Genomic DNA, 15,370 nt, shown 5'->3' with positions numbered 1-15,370 from the left:
CGGGCCTCAAAATTTTGGAGGCCTCAATTTAAAATTTTGAGGCTCTATAATAATAATTATATATTGTCAATGATCATAAAATATTATATGTATATCAATAGATTGTTCATAAAAAAGATATGTGTATCCATAGATTAATCGCAGACCACGTTGCTTGTCTGTGCAAGGTTATTGCTTCAACAAATCCTACATTGCCATTTTATGGAAAACTTAATAATTGGAACTATTACATGTTGAAATCATTTACAAACTCAACCACCAGGCCATTTTAATCTTTGCATCAAATTTAATCGTTAATTAGATTCATTATTTTTTTGTTTCTTATTGGTTTTAGTGAAAAAATTCAGCAAACCATTCCATAGACTTTAAATTTTCGGAAATTTACGCCGAATAAAGTGCAAATTTTGCATTCTTTTTCGTTGGCGGAGGCGCAACTCCAACCATCGACCCTTTCTTCTTCTTCTTCTTCTTCTTCTTCTTCTTCTTCTTCTTCTTCTTCTTCTTCTTCTTCTTCTTCTTCTTCTTCTTCTTCTTCTTCTTCTTCTTCTTCTTCTTCTTCTTCTTCTTCTTCTTCTTCTTCTTCTTGATGGAATCGTATCTATAACGGAACCCATTTCAACTACCTCACAAGCTGTATTTATTACACTCTCAATCGAAGTTTGGAACACAAAATTTGGAACACAAAATTTCGGTTTTTTTTTTTTAACGGCACAAAATTTCGATTTCTATTAACTGAAATTTTTAAACGATGAAGAAAAATCGGTTCGTAAAACCCGAAATATCTTGCAAGGGCAAAAACGTCTGTTTGGGGGTATAAAAGAATGGGGTCGGAAGAGAAACTTTCTTGATATTTTTGTTAGTTGGGCTAGAATTTGTGAACAAATTTTCATTTATTATTTTTTGTCAGATAGTCTAGTGACTAAAAAATCATATTTTAAGCGGGTGTATCAAGATTTGAACCGTAATTCCTACATATTGCTTGCAACTGAACTATACTTCCTGAACAATTTTTTTTTTCCCACTTATTCTATTCAAAATTATGATCAATACACAACTTAAAAAAGAATAAAAAAAAGAAGTCATCCTTCACTATTAATTGGTGGCAAATGTAAATATGCAATCTCCATTTAATAATTTAAGCTTTGCGGGATGAGTATGCCGGAACATATGCATAGGGATGCAAATAAATATCCATGTGCGGATAATATGATATCCGTGTGTGTTCCATGAGATAAATATGATATTCGTATCCGCTCCATATCCGTGTGGGTTTCCATTAAACGGATAATCCGTGGGTTTTAAGATATTTGCGGATATTAACAGATATTTATAGATGATAATTTTTTTTAAAATATATTTTTCCAAGTACTTAAAATTTCTTAAAAGAAGTAATATATATATATATATATATATATATATATATATATATCAAATGACATCAACTAGTTTGACACCAAATGTTACACCTCTCAATAACGTTTTAACCGAATTTTTTTTTATAAAGTTCACCGTTGGATTGAAAGTTTATATCATATAAATCATTTTTGTAAAATTTCAGACAAATCCAAAATCATTTCATATGCTATTGCGACACATAAAAATTAACAACATATAAAAAAAAACGCAAACCGTTAATTTTAGTAATTTAAGCTTTGGAGGACGAATATGACAGAACATATACATCTGATCATTTATAGCTTTTAGTAATAAAAAATTCCCAAACTATTGTAAATAAATTGAAAAAAAACAAATATAAACAGAGCTTTCCGGGTGTGGCCAAGGCAAACAAATAGATGAACCTCTATGATCTATACATCATATATATATTTTAGTAGCAAAGATCCTCAAATCCCATGTATTCATGCCTCTGAATCTTCTCAATCATATGTGATATGCCTACTCCACCTATACACAATCATACAAATGAAACTTTTAGTCAAAATAAATCATACAAGTGAAGGATATGTTGCAAAAAATGCTAGAACTTAATCAGCCATAGTTAAAAAATTTAAATCGCAGTCCGCAATAGTTTGCTATGAAGAATTTGGTGGCCTTTGCAAACACATCGCAACTGCAATTTTAGTCACATCAATTAAATGCAGGTAAACTTTTACGAAAATTTTTATAAAATTTGTGGAGGCCTCTTTCGCAATTGCGTACACATCAACTACTTAATTATGTCCACAAATAATTGTTATAATATAAGCATTAGTACTCACCTAGTGCAATGGCACTAACAAGAACTGTGAAGGATAAGACAAAGATAATCAAAGAAGCTCTTTGAAAGATATTGACAAGCTTATCAATGATTTTCTGTCCTATGTATGCAGCAATTGTAGCTACAAGAGTAAGGTAGAGAGCTACAAATCAAGATGAAAGATATGTATTAGTTGAAAAGTATACACTTGAATTTTATGACTATGTTTGTAAAAATGTAAAACATGAAGTATAATTTTACCATAAGGAACCGGAAAACGATTCAAGAGGAAATATTGTGCAACTGATATTGATGCTGTGAATACCATTCCTAATGTGGCTGTGGCACTTGCTACCTGCAAGGTTATGAAACATTAAATAGCTATATTTTGATCAATTTATGTAGGCTCTGTTTTGTAAAAAGTAGCGAATAGTTGATATGCTAATTTATAGTGAATGAACTTATGGCAATAACTTATAAGCTAACTTTTAGCTTATAGAGAATAAGCTAACTCATTGAATTTGTATTGTTTGATAAAATTAGTGGCTAAACTAGCTTATAAGTATGAAATGACATAAAAAAATATGTTTAATTAACATTTAATTTTTTCCAAGTAAGATGAATTTTACATTTTGTTTAATGAGCATGTTAACAACCATTAAGCTATTATTTCAATTTAATACTGTTATTCCCAAACAAATATGGTAAATTCTAATAAGGACCACTTCATCAAGTGGTCCATGGTTGACCAGTCACGAATAACATTATAAAGAATACGAATTTTGCAAAATCTATCGTTGGATTGAAAGTTTAGATCATATAGATCATCCATAGAAAAATTTAGAAAAACTGAAAACCATTTGATATGTTATTGAGACACATCAAGATTAACGGTTTATTAAATAACGTAAATTTTGATGAGTCTCAATAACACATCAAATGATTTTCAAAAAAATTAAAAAAATATATGGATGATCTATACGATATAAACTTTCAATCCAATAGTGAATTTTGTAAAATTCATATTCGGTACATCACTTGTCAATGTGGTCCACCGTGACATTAGCCAACAAATATATATTAGTTCGTAATTTTATAAAAATACTAAGGCTAGTTATGTAATTTTTTATTTTTTGGATGGGTTGTGACAACCCCAGCCACTCCTTAGTTCCGCCACTGGATGAGACTATCCTAGTGAGAGGTTTAAGTAGTTTGTACGACACTAATATTTTCTAGATGGGGGGTGGTGGTGGTGGGGGGGGGGGTGGGTGGGTGGGGTGGGGGTGAGGGTAGACCTAACTCCAAAAGTAACCATCTCTACAATGCGCAAAAAACTCTAGTTTCCGATTTGCCAAACACCTTCTCATTTTAAAGGGACATGTGAGATGTGACACCCCTAGAACGAGTGTAACACTCCTAGCCAATCATTTGTTCTTCTTTTGACTTTTACTAATAGAAGTTATGAAAGGCTTCTCTCCCTATCCATATCAACCAACTTGTTTCATCACTTGAAGGTCTGCTCGGACTATCTCATCAAAATCATCATCCGACATTATCACGATCTTTTGCGTTGTTTCCGGTATAGCACAAGCATAATCAACCCTGAGAATTGCGTTCGAACGTCCATCATTATCAAAATCGCCTACCTTATTATCAGGCGGACCTAACGAGAGTGCACTTCTAGCTTTATGTTTCTTCTCACTTTGGTTCTTAATTATTTCAGGTTGCGTCTCCCGGATTATGCTTGAGTTATTGCACGACACCAATAATAATATGATAAAATATAATAATTGAATGTAATGAAATATGTTGGTGTCGTGGTCGAACACATATACAGCTTCAATTAAAAATGTTAGTGCTACTTGAAAATACCTGAGGAGCAATTCCGAGTTCGATAAACAAAGGACCCATGACAAATCCACCACCAACACCAAGAAGTCCACCCAAAATTCCAGCTAGCAAGGAACAGGAAAGTGATAGAATTAGAAGGTGCAATGGCCAATGTGTGCCATGATCTTGTTTTGAAACAGTAATCTTCTTCCCTTGATATAGGCCTATTGCTTGGTACATTGAAACCCCTACGGTCACTGGTATCTATAAAACACAAATTTAATTCCCAAGAGTGTAAGTAATAGTTAGTTTTCCATAGTATGAATCAAATTAAGTCAACTTGTTTGACACAAAGAGAAAGTGTATAAAATTACCTGTAACAAAGTAAGTATCCAGTATGTGATTGAACATGTAGTTGTACAATTCTGTTGAGAAATGAATCCTTTTAATAATTATATATCATATAAATGTACCAGGAAAAGAAAGGAGAGAATGCATTAATGAAAAGTTTGTACAACCACGATCTAAGAATGCATTAATTGTTATACGTTAGTTTTTCTCTTGCTAGGATTTAAATCTTGAATCTCCAACTCTTAATTCTTAATTTGTTCAATCAACTTAATTAGTTGAAGTACCTATCCCACCCGCAGTTTGGATATCACTGCGTTCATCCGGTCAATGCATTGGTGTGACCGTTGGATTCAAATCGGGCTGTAAAATAAATGCTACAGTAATTTTTATTTATTTTTTAAAATCTAAAATATCGAACTTAAAATATAGACCATTTAGGGTGTATCTGATTTGCAAAAAAGTAAACACTGGACGGACAAAACAAGTAGTACAAGACAAAAAGACAAAATTGTATTGGAGAGAGATAGAGACATAATATTTTTTATATTTGAAAATAAAATGAATATTTTTGTATTTTTTATAGTTGTCCTATAGACAAAAAGTTGTCATTTGGTTCAGTGAGAAACAAAAATTCTTGTTTTTGTCAGGTCTATTACTATCTATTTTGTCTAGCCTCATAACCAATTTCTAAATCAAACGGGATACAACAAAAGTTGTTCAGTCCAATTCTTTGTTTTTTAGCAGATTAAACATACTCAGTCTTATCCAATTGCCACTGGTGTGCCGACCACGTGAATTAAAGATATTCTCCAACAAAAAATCTTGATCCAAAATTTACCTTAGCAATCTGTAAGAAAAGGACTGCAAACCAAACAAAACAAAGAAATCCAAATTCCTTCCAACGAATATTGCTGAGAATTGTCCCATGGGTTACCTGCATATGCATAGTTACATATAAGTAGTACTTTTTTTAATTGTTTTGGAAAATAGTTGCATTTACTTTTACTATTATATATCTAATTAGTGGTTAATTAGATTACATTAAGATAAAACAATATTAAAATATGGTTACTTGTGTCATTTCCTTTCGAGTCTCATCATCTGGACAACTAGGAAGTCGTTTGTATTCAACTTCTTGACTGCTACTAGCTGAAAGAAAAACACAATTTTTTTTATAAATAATTAATTTATAGATATCTTGTAAAAAAAAATTAATTTATAGATATCCAGACGACCATATAAAAATATATAAAAATTAATATTGAGTGGTTTCATTGAAAACCAATATAAAAATATATACACTCACCAGTAGACTCCAAATGCTTGACAGCCTCCTGTTATTCCAAATGATTGATAAAGAAAAATCAAGGATTTGAAATGTAATTAGCAAATAAATTTTATGCGTACAGTAAAACTTTTATGAAAATGGATAGATATCTAAAAAATGGATTTTTTCTTTTTTGAAAATAAATTTTCTAAAACTATTTTTCAAAATATCACAAGTTTTTTTATATTTGTTTTTTCTAAATTGAAACACTAATTTTGACATCATATTATAACATAAACACGCATCATTGAAGATCAAAACATAGTCAAAATCACAATTTTTTCAAAAAGTTGTATTTCAAAAATGATTTTTATGAAAATCTATTTGAAATAGCTTCAGAATTAAGTGATTTTTCGAAATTTTGATATCCAATTTTTTTTTTTCAATAAAATGATCAAATACCTAAAATAACATTTTAAGAATAACTATTCAAACTAAATTTTCGTTCGAAGCTTTTATAAAAAGTTTCTTTATAATTTTTTTTTACACAAAATTATTTAACATTATAAGAATCTATTTTAAAAAAAAAATCTATAACAAACAGGCTCATAATCGAATAACATAATTTTCCCACTTTATTATGTTACTTTCTAAATTATATATGTCTACTAGCTCAGTAGTAAAAACCTAACATTATACTAACTTCGACGGATAGAGTTCAAATCATAAAATAGTCATAGTCATTAGTATCACTTTGATTAATAACAATTTCTTTATTTTCAATTTTTTTTAAAACCTTCTAAAACATAAATAATTTTATACTAACCGTCAGTGTATACAAATTAAATTCAAGTATACTTATAAAAAATATTACATAAACAATTGAAATTTATAGTATTTATTTACCTCTAACACTATGGTTTCCTTATTCCATGTCTCAAGACCCTTTAAGCAAGCCTTCACTGATGTCACTGCAAATAACAAGAATATAACAAATCAACTATGTTACTACTACTTACTAAGTGAAACTTATTAAGTGAACCTGAAAATGTAAATAAATAATCCAGTAAATTACCTATGAAGATAATAATTAGTAGAACAGTGATCATCCAATCGGCAAAAACTACACTTAAAAGAACCCCTATGCTAATACCAAGAATGATTACAGGTTGATTAAGAAGCACTAAATCATAGTCAATCATTGGTATATCAAGTGTTGGATGCCTTAGCTTCAAATTGAAGAATACAGTTGATATTGCAGCACCGGTAATCATACCTAAAAAATACACATAAATTGTCAAATCTCAAAAAAATCATGTACACCCTCTGTTCCAAAATAATTATCGTTTAAAGTTTTTACACACAAATTAAAAAAAGAAATAAATAAGTCAACAAACATGCCAAATTTACTAAATTACAAATGTTGGCGCAGCAAAAGCAAGAATTGGCTTGGTTCACAAGCACAGCTGCAGGCTTGGCAGGCTCAGCAGCTGGTTATGCAGGCACAGGCGCGCGCAGGGTTGCAGGCAAGCTCAGCAGGCACGCAGGCTTGAGCTTGAGCAAACTAGCAGTTTTGCAAAAACTGCAATATGCAAGATGAACTAGTTTCTTGATGAAATTGATTAACAACTGAACTTGAAAACTTAGGGAAATAGAGAATTTTATTCTTCCTTAATGGGCCACAAAAGATTGATTACAAAAGAATGCACTAGTTGCACTTATATAGGGTGGCTTGTGTAACAAACAAGCTCATCCCTTAGGCCTAAACAAATTCCCTAACTACCTAGTTAGTTACTAACAAACTTTTAACTAACAAGTTGGTTGTAACTAACTCTAACAACATCTAAACAAACTAATTTTCAAGATGAATTAACCACTTTCTTAAGAACAAACACATTGAAAAGTTAAAAAGTTACTTCATAGAACCTTGTGTGGATCAGAAGAAACTCACACAGGTCCACAGTGTACTTTCCCAACAAAAAGCATGCAGGTCTTTAAAAAGGTACTTGAGGGCAAAGTTGAAACGCTTTGTTGGAAATGTCGACGACTCTACTCATATATCAAATGCAAGACTTTCTATAATATTCATGCAATCATGCTAGATGTGAAGCCTTCATTTTTATATTTCTCAAACACAACATTATGCCTTCCAATTCTTTCATTGTAACTTCAATGTACGTTAATTTATATTGAAACTTCTTATGATATTTTTTTTTGTCAAGTAGCCTAGTAGCTAGAAAATTCACCTTAAAGATGAATAAGTTGAGTGTCTCAGGTTCGAACCCGGACTCCTGCACATATAGTGTCATGTCCCTACCAACTGAGCTAAGTTCAAGGGACATATTATTGTAAATATAAACAATAATTTCTAACGATATATTATTGAAAATATAAATCTAAAATATATTTAAATTTAAAATCTTCAAAAGATATTTATGCATATTATTTTCAACACCTAAGAATTTTGATATTTATTTATTGGTTTTGCTATAACAAACGCCCAATCACTTTTGAGAAGGATGCACTTATTTAATTGGAGACCAAATGTTGTTATATTTATTTTAAAATGGGCTATACAATACTAATAGTGTCACTCTGCCACACTGGTTAAACATGCTAAAAAAAATTAACAATAAAACTTTTTTTATTAGTATCCTTAACTATAGTTATAGTAATAGTATATGAGTGCATTATTTAAGATTTTCCGCTGTGAAGACCAATGAGATGATTGTAACTGAAATTTAATTCTACAATTAAAAATTCTCCTAATTAAATTCATTTTTCCACTTCTCACCGCAGCACCATGTTTGCGTTTGGATTCTTCTAACCAAAATCGCTTGGCACTATATTCAACTGTCTCCTACCTCTTTTGTCTTCATTCTCTTCATGAGAATCATATGTATGAGTAAAACAAAAAAAAAAAAAAAAAAAACAAAATCTCATATGTATTGAATGTTTTTGTTAAAAAAATAAAATAAATTGGTGATTAAAATGCCAAAAAGCCACTTCCATGGTCAAGCTTTTCTACTTTATCTGCACCGTACTGAAATGAGTGGTTGGAACTTGGAAGCAAATTTACTTTTAAGAGCAATTAAAATATCACAATTGGAAAGGGAGGGTTTTTACTTTTAAGACCAAATAAAAATAAAGGTGTATCATTGTACAAATGAATGGATATTATAACAAAACCTTTTATTTATTTATTTTATATATAATATACCTTTAAAAAAAATTATTTTAGGACCTAATTTTGATGAGAGGTTTAGGATGGTCATCCTCTTTACTCTATTTTAGATACGATCCTAGTTATTAAAGTATATGAAAATTTGTCAATTTAGTTTCTAATATATTAACGATGGAGATTAAATTGAAAACTACTTATTAATTATATTTATATACTTTACTAATTTTATATTTTTTTACTAATTAAATTGAAAGTTAAACTTTTTTTACAACATACTTTATTGACTAAACAGATGATGTATTTATTTATTCACAAAACCAATTTCAAAGATCCATTCAGAAAACAGAACTTTCTAAAGGAAATGGATCCAGGACAGTCAGTGTGGGTGCAGTCATCTGATTTTTATTTCTTCTAAGTTTATATTTCATATATAAATAAATGGATCAAAATTAGATGGCTCAGCTCTTCATGCGGTTTTTAATTTTTTGAAATATAAATATTTTTAACTTTAAAATCTACACCATCTAAATTTAATCGGACGACTGTGATCTTGCTAACCGCATGAAATCAGAGACATTAATTGCGCTCAATCCCTATCTAGAAATGCTTTGTAGAGATCTAGTGATAGGTTCTTACATTTTGAAATAGCAGCAGCTGATTTTGCATCAAATCCAATAATCAAGATTAACATTGGAACAAAAATGCCACCACCACCAACTCCACCAACACTTCCAAATGAAGCTCCAAATATTCCAATCAAGGTACCAACAATAATTTTCCATCCAAATTCCATATCCTATTAATTAATAATTGAACAATAAAATTCTATGTTCATACATAATCACACATTTATATATGAAATACAAACTTAGAAGAATTAATATTAATACATATGAAGCAAAAAACTTACTGGCCAGATATGTTCATAACCTGAATGACTATTGACTTTGACATGATGATAAAAAGATTGTGCTTCATTCATTAACCATGATGATGATGATGATGATTCTTCATTTTTGTATGTTCTATTAGCACAAAAAATGAGAAGAACAAACAAAAGAATGAATGAAAACAAAACCACATTTCTCATCATGACCCTTCAATTATGAAAAGCTAACCAGCCTGGAAAGATAGATGTAAACTTTTGGTTGAAAAATGTGAGAGCAGAAATGGAAGAAAAATACCTTTCATATATACAAATGACAGGGTCCACACTGATAGCTTACACCACTTCATACCTTAATATATATATATATATATATATATATATATATATATATATATATATATATATATATATATACACACTCGTGTAACACATGGTTATATTATATATGATGGCTAATGCTATGGTGCACCACCTTCACAATTGGTCCATCGTGGATAAGTGATCTACCGAATATGAATTTTACGAAATTCACTGTTGGATTGAAAGTTTATATCGTATAGATCATCCATAAAGTTTTTTAAATTATTTGATATATGTTATTGAGACTTATCAAGATTTACGTTATGTAATAAACCGTTAATCTTGATGTGTCTCAATAACATATCAAATGATTTTCAATTTTTCTAAATTTTAATTTCTATGAATGATGATATAAAGAGTTCACTCAAAGTTTAAATATGTGATTCTCCATTAGTTTTTGTTTTCCTTCTTTTTAGTTTATACATGCAAAATAACGGTAACTATTGATAATTCATATATAAGTGAAAGAGTCCGGTTCAAATTTAAACTAACAACTTTGATATTTTTATCTATTGAGCTGAAATTTGAACAATTTCTTCACTTATTTTATTCAACTTAAATAGTAAAATTTGATCAATAGACAACTTACAAGAAATAAAAATATACATCTAATCATTTATAGCTTTTAGTAATAAAAAAATTCCCAAACTATTGTAAATAATTAAATTTGAAAAAACAAATATAAACAAAGCTCTCCAAGTGTGGCCAAGGCAAACAATAACGCCAAAACTTAGATAAATAGATGAACAGCTCTATGTTCTATACATTAGTAGCAAAGGTCCTCAAATCCCATGTATTCATTCTTCTGAATCTTCTCAATCATACGTGATATTCCTACACCACCTATACACAAATCATGCAAATATGAAAACTTTAGTCAAAAAAATAAATCATACAATTTTAGAGGTCTATGCAATCACATTCCAACTACAATTTTAGTCGCATCAACTGCAACCACATTGCGACTGTATTGACTACTTATGTCCACGCATAATTGTTACTATAAATTTAAAGGTTTTGAAAATCTTTGCGGCTACAATTGCGGCCACATCAATGAATTGCTTAATATGACATGCAGTTGCGACTGTGACTACAATTTAAAATATTTGACATATATAGCATTCTCTCTACATAAACAAAGCAAACATGGAAAGTAGCAACTAATTACAAGAACATATTATATATAAGAAGTACTCACCTAGTGCAATTGCACTAATAAGAATTGTGAAGGATAAGACAAAGATAATCAAAGAAGCTCTTTGAAAGATATTGACAAGCTTATCAATGATTTTCTGTCCTATGTATGCAGCAATTGTAGCCACCAGAGTAAGGTAGAGAGCTGCAAATCAAGATTAAAGATATGTATTAGTATTACTTTAAAAATATACATTTGAATTTTATGACCATATATTTATTATAAAAAAAAAGTGAAAAATGAAGTTAATTTTACCATAAGGAACAGGAAAACGATTCAAGAGGAAATATTGTGCAACTGATATTGATGCTGTAAATGTCATTCCTAATGTGGCTGTGGCACTTGCTACCTGCAAGGTTACAATATTTAAATTAAGTAATTGGCACGAGACTGATAATAATTTGATAAAATAGAATAATTGAATGTAATGAAATGTCTTGGTGCCGTGTTTAGACACCAAATACACCTTCAATCAGAAGTGTCAGTGATCCTAAACATACCTGAGGAGCAATTCCAAGTTCAATAAACAAAGGACCCATGACAAATCCACTACCTACACCAAGAAGTCCACCCAAAATTCCAGCTAGCAAGGCACATGAAAGGGATAAAATTAGAAGGTGCAATGGCCAATGTGTGCCATGATCTTGTTTTGAAACTGTAATTTTCTTCCCTTGATATAGGCCTATTGCTTGGTACATGGAAACCCCTACGGTCACTGGTATCTATAAAACACAAATTTAATTCCTAAGATTGTAAGTAATTGTCAATTTTCCATAGTATGGATCAAATTAAGTCACATTGTTTGACACAAAGTAAAAGAAAGTGTACAAAATTAATTACCTGTAGCAAAGTAAGTATCCAGTATGTGATTGAACATGTAGATGTATAATTCTGTTGAAAAATAAATGATTCCTTTTAATACTCCTAATGATTTCATATAAATGTACCAAGAAATCAAGGTTTAATAAAAGGTCCGCGCGACCACAATTTGAGAGACTATCATAGTTTTTTTTTATATCTTTACGACAACAATTGAGGTCGCATTGGCTGCACACATTTGACCACGATTTTTCGCATTATCAAATATTGTGATGCGACCATAATTTAAAACCTTATCCTTTAATAGTAGAGAAAGAAATTTTTGAAAATAAATTCATGCAGTTTGGATACCACTGCGTTCATCCGTGTCGGTGCATTGTGACCGTTGGATTCAAATAAGACACTTCACAAAAGTGCACATTTTCAATTTTTTAATTTTAAATTCAAAATATTGAGCTTAAAATATGAATTGTTCAGTCTGAATCCAACTGTTACTAATGTACTGACAGTGTGGATTTAAAATATCCGACTGCAGAAAAACTTATCCGAAATTTACCTTGGCAATCTGTAAGAAAAGGACTGCAAACCAAACAAAACAAAGAAATCCAAATTCCTTCCAACGAATATTGCTAAGAATTGTCCCCTGGGTTACCTACGTACATAATTGCATTTAAGTATTACGTCTAAGGACACATTTTTCTATGGACACAAGCCCAAATGAATTTTATTTGGGCACACATACATAAATCTAAAAGAATAAAAGAAATCAAGTCACATCAATCAATATCATTTTAATTCTTTCTCTTTAATTTTTTTCTCCTTTATGCAAGTGTGCCTAACACTAATTATTTATACTTATGACTAAACAAGTATTTCTCAACGTCTAAGAAGTGGTTAGATTACATTAAGATAAAATAATACTCGTATTAAAATAAGCCTACTTGTGTCATTTCTTTTCGAGTCTCATCATCAGGACAACTAGGAAGCCACTTGTATTCAACTTCTTCACTGCTAGTGGCTGAAAGAAAAACACAAATTTTCTTATAAATAATTAATAATTAATTTATAGATATCTATTCATTTTGTTTCTTGTGACGACCATATTGAGTGGTTTCATTTAAAACCAATCTAAATATACTCTCACCAGTAGACTCCAAATGCTTGACAGCCTCCTGTCAATCCAAATCATTGAAAAAGAAATTCAAGGATTAGAAATCAATTCTTATGTTTAAAGATAAATAATTTTTTTCACGATACATCTAATTCAAGAATAAGTTTTAAGTCACTAAATTTAATCTAATGATGAAAGATTTGGATGGTATACATGAGATTTTGAGTAAGATATCCGCGTTTTCATTGCAAACTAGAAAATAACATAATCTTTTCCACATTGCAAATGAAAATCATCTAAACTATTGAAATTTATAGTATTTATTTACCTTTAACACTATGGTTTCCTTATTCCATGTGTCAAGACCCTTTAAGAAAGCCTTCACTGATGTCACTGCAAATAACAATAATATATAACAAATCAACTATGTTACTAAGTGAAATTTTTTACGTAAACCTGAAATGTAAATAACCCAATAAATTACCTATGAAGATAATAATTAATAGAACAGTGATCATCCAATCAGCAAAAACTACACTTAAAAGAACCCCTATGCTAATACCAAGAATGATTACTGGTTGATTAAGAAGCACTAAATTATAGTCAATCATTGGTATATCAAGTGTTGGATGCCTTAGCTTCAAATTGAAGAATACCGTTGATATTGCAGCACCAGTAACCATACCTAAAAAATACACAAATGATCAAAAATCCAAATAAATCATGTAATTCACAAAAAAGTTAAACATTTAATTTAGTCCCTAAAGTATTACTGTATCTATAATTTAGTCTCTAAAATATAGAAAAATTATATGAAATTTCGTCAATTTAGTCCGTAACATATTAATAGTGTAGAATATGTAGTTCAATTCGTTAAGCTGATTGAATTAAAGGTTAAGAAGTTGGAGATTCATGATTCAAGTCCTAATAAGGTGGAAAAAAAAGTAACATACTAAACTGATGATTTATTTATTCGCAAAACCAATTTCAACGATCCATTCGAAACACATAACTTTCTAAAGAAATCTAATGATAGATTCTTACATTTTGAAATAGCAGTGGCTGATTTTGCATCAAATCCAATAATCAAGATTAACATTGGCACAAAAATGCCACCACCACCAACTCCACCAACACTTCCAAATGAAGCTCCAAATATTCCAATCAAGGTACCAACAATAATTTCCCATCCAAGTTCCATATCCTATTAATAATTCAACAATAAAAATTCTATGTTCATACATAATCACACATTTATATATGAAATACAAACTTAGAAGAATTAATATTTAATACAAATAACAAAGTTATGGATGCAAAAAACTTACTGGCCAAATATGTTCATAACCTGAATGACTATTAACTTTGACATGATGATAAAAAGATTGTGCTTCATTCATTAACCATGATGATGATGATTCTTCATTTTTGTATGTTCTATTAGCACAAAAGATGAGAAGAACAAATAAAAGAATGAATGAAAACAAAACCACATTTTTCATGATGGGAAGCTAGCCAGCCTGGAAAGATTGGAAACTTTTCGTTGAAAATATGTAAGAGTAGTAATGGGAAGAAAATACTTGACAACGTTTGTTGATTATATAGATTTTTTTATTATTATAATATGAATTCATTGATCATTGAATGTGATATTTCATGCGAGTCCATTTCATATGGATCACTTAAATTGACAAGTAGATTTTGTTCATATACAACTATTATCAATTGTGTGTTTGAATCAACAAACTTTGTAAAATTATTTAGACCAGAAATTATTTTTTTAATATACGTGTGTATGTTATTTTTGATAAAATAATAATGTTTCCTCGTGAACATAGCTCAATTGGTAGGGATATTGTAAATTATTACAGGGACCAGGGTTCGAACCCTATACTCCCAGTTATTCACTTAAAAAGATGAAATTATAGCCACTAGATTACTTGACAAAAAAATATAATTAATAATACTCCCTTCATCGTTAATTATAAGCTAAAATTAACTGTTTAGATTTTTTAATAACTGATGAATCTAGTTATAAGCAGATCAGATACATCAATTATTTAATGAATCTGAAAAGTGAATTTTTGCTTATAATTAAAGATGAATTAAATATTATGTTATGAAAATAGTTTTTTACTTAAAAGTTAAAAGCATGGTGCATAACTTT

General features: G+C 29.9%; 2 protein-coding genes across 3 annotated transcripts; both read right to left on the bottom strand.

Annotated features, from left to right (window-relative positions):
- Positions 1–1,631: 1,631 nt before the first annotated feature.
- Positions 1,632–10,053, bottom strand: LOC123902872 (sulfite exporter TauE/SafE family protein 3-like). Its single transcript, XM_045952684.1, has 12 exons — positions 9,740–10,053; positions 9,466–9,625; positions 6,721–6,921; positions 6,552–6,616; positions 5,685–5,712; positions 5,451–5,527; positions 5,217–5,312; positions 4,402–4,452; positions 4,070–4,291; positions 2,459–2,552; positions 2,220–2,360; positions 1,632–1,905 (listed from the first exon to the last, which is right to left on the bottom strand). The coding sequence occupies exons 1-12, from the start codon at positions 9,920–9,922 to the stop codon at positions 1,829–1,831; spliced, it is 1,395 nt and encodes a 464-aa protein (XP_045808640.1). The 5' UTR covers positions 9,923–10,053; the 3' UTR covers positions 1,632–1,828.
- Positions 10,054–10,691: 638 nt separating this feature from the next.
- LOC123902870 (sulfite exporter TauE/SafE family protein 3-like) lies at positions 10,692–14,925 on the bottom strand. 2 transcript variants are annotated; one of them, XM_045952682.1, is made up of 13 exons: positions 14,532–14,788; positions 14,248–14,407; positions 13,688–13,888; positions 13,532–13,596; positions 13,237–13,264; positions 13,034–13,110; positions 12,649–12,744; positions 12,114–12,164; positions 11,774–11,995; positions 11,529–11,622; positions 11,277–11,417; positions 10,809–10,921; positions 10,692–10,755 (listed from the first exon to the last, which is right to left on the bottom strand). In XM_045952682.1, the coding sequence occupies exons 1-12, from the start codon at positions 14,703–14,705 to the stop codon at positions 10,845–10,847; spliced, it is 1,386 nt and encodes a 461-aa protein (XP_045808638.1). In that variant the 5' UTR covers positions 14,706–14,788; the 3' UTR covers positions 10,692–10,755; positions 10,809–10,844. The 2 variants fall into 2 exon arrangements, with proteins under 2 accessions (XP_045808638.1, XP_045808637.1); XM_045952681.1 differs by lacking the exon at positions 10,692–10,755 and having other exon boundaries at positions 10,787–10,921; positions 14,532–14,925.
- Positions 14,926–15,370: the final 445 nt, after the last annotated feature.

This window comes from Trifolium pratense, linkage group LG1 (assembly GCF_020283565.1).
Source record: "Trifolium pratense cultivar HEN17-A07 linkage group LG1, ARS_RC_1.1, whole genome shotgun sequence".
NCBI classification, from domain to species: domain Eukaryota; kingdom Viridiplantae; phylum Streptophyta; class Magnoliopsida; order Fabales; family Fabaceae; genus Trifolium; species Trifolium pratense.
Note: the sequence above shows the minus strand (reverse complement) of the source record. Positions and strands in the feature narration are given on the sequence as shown.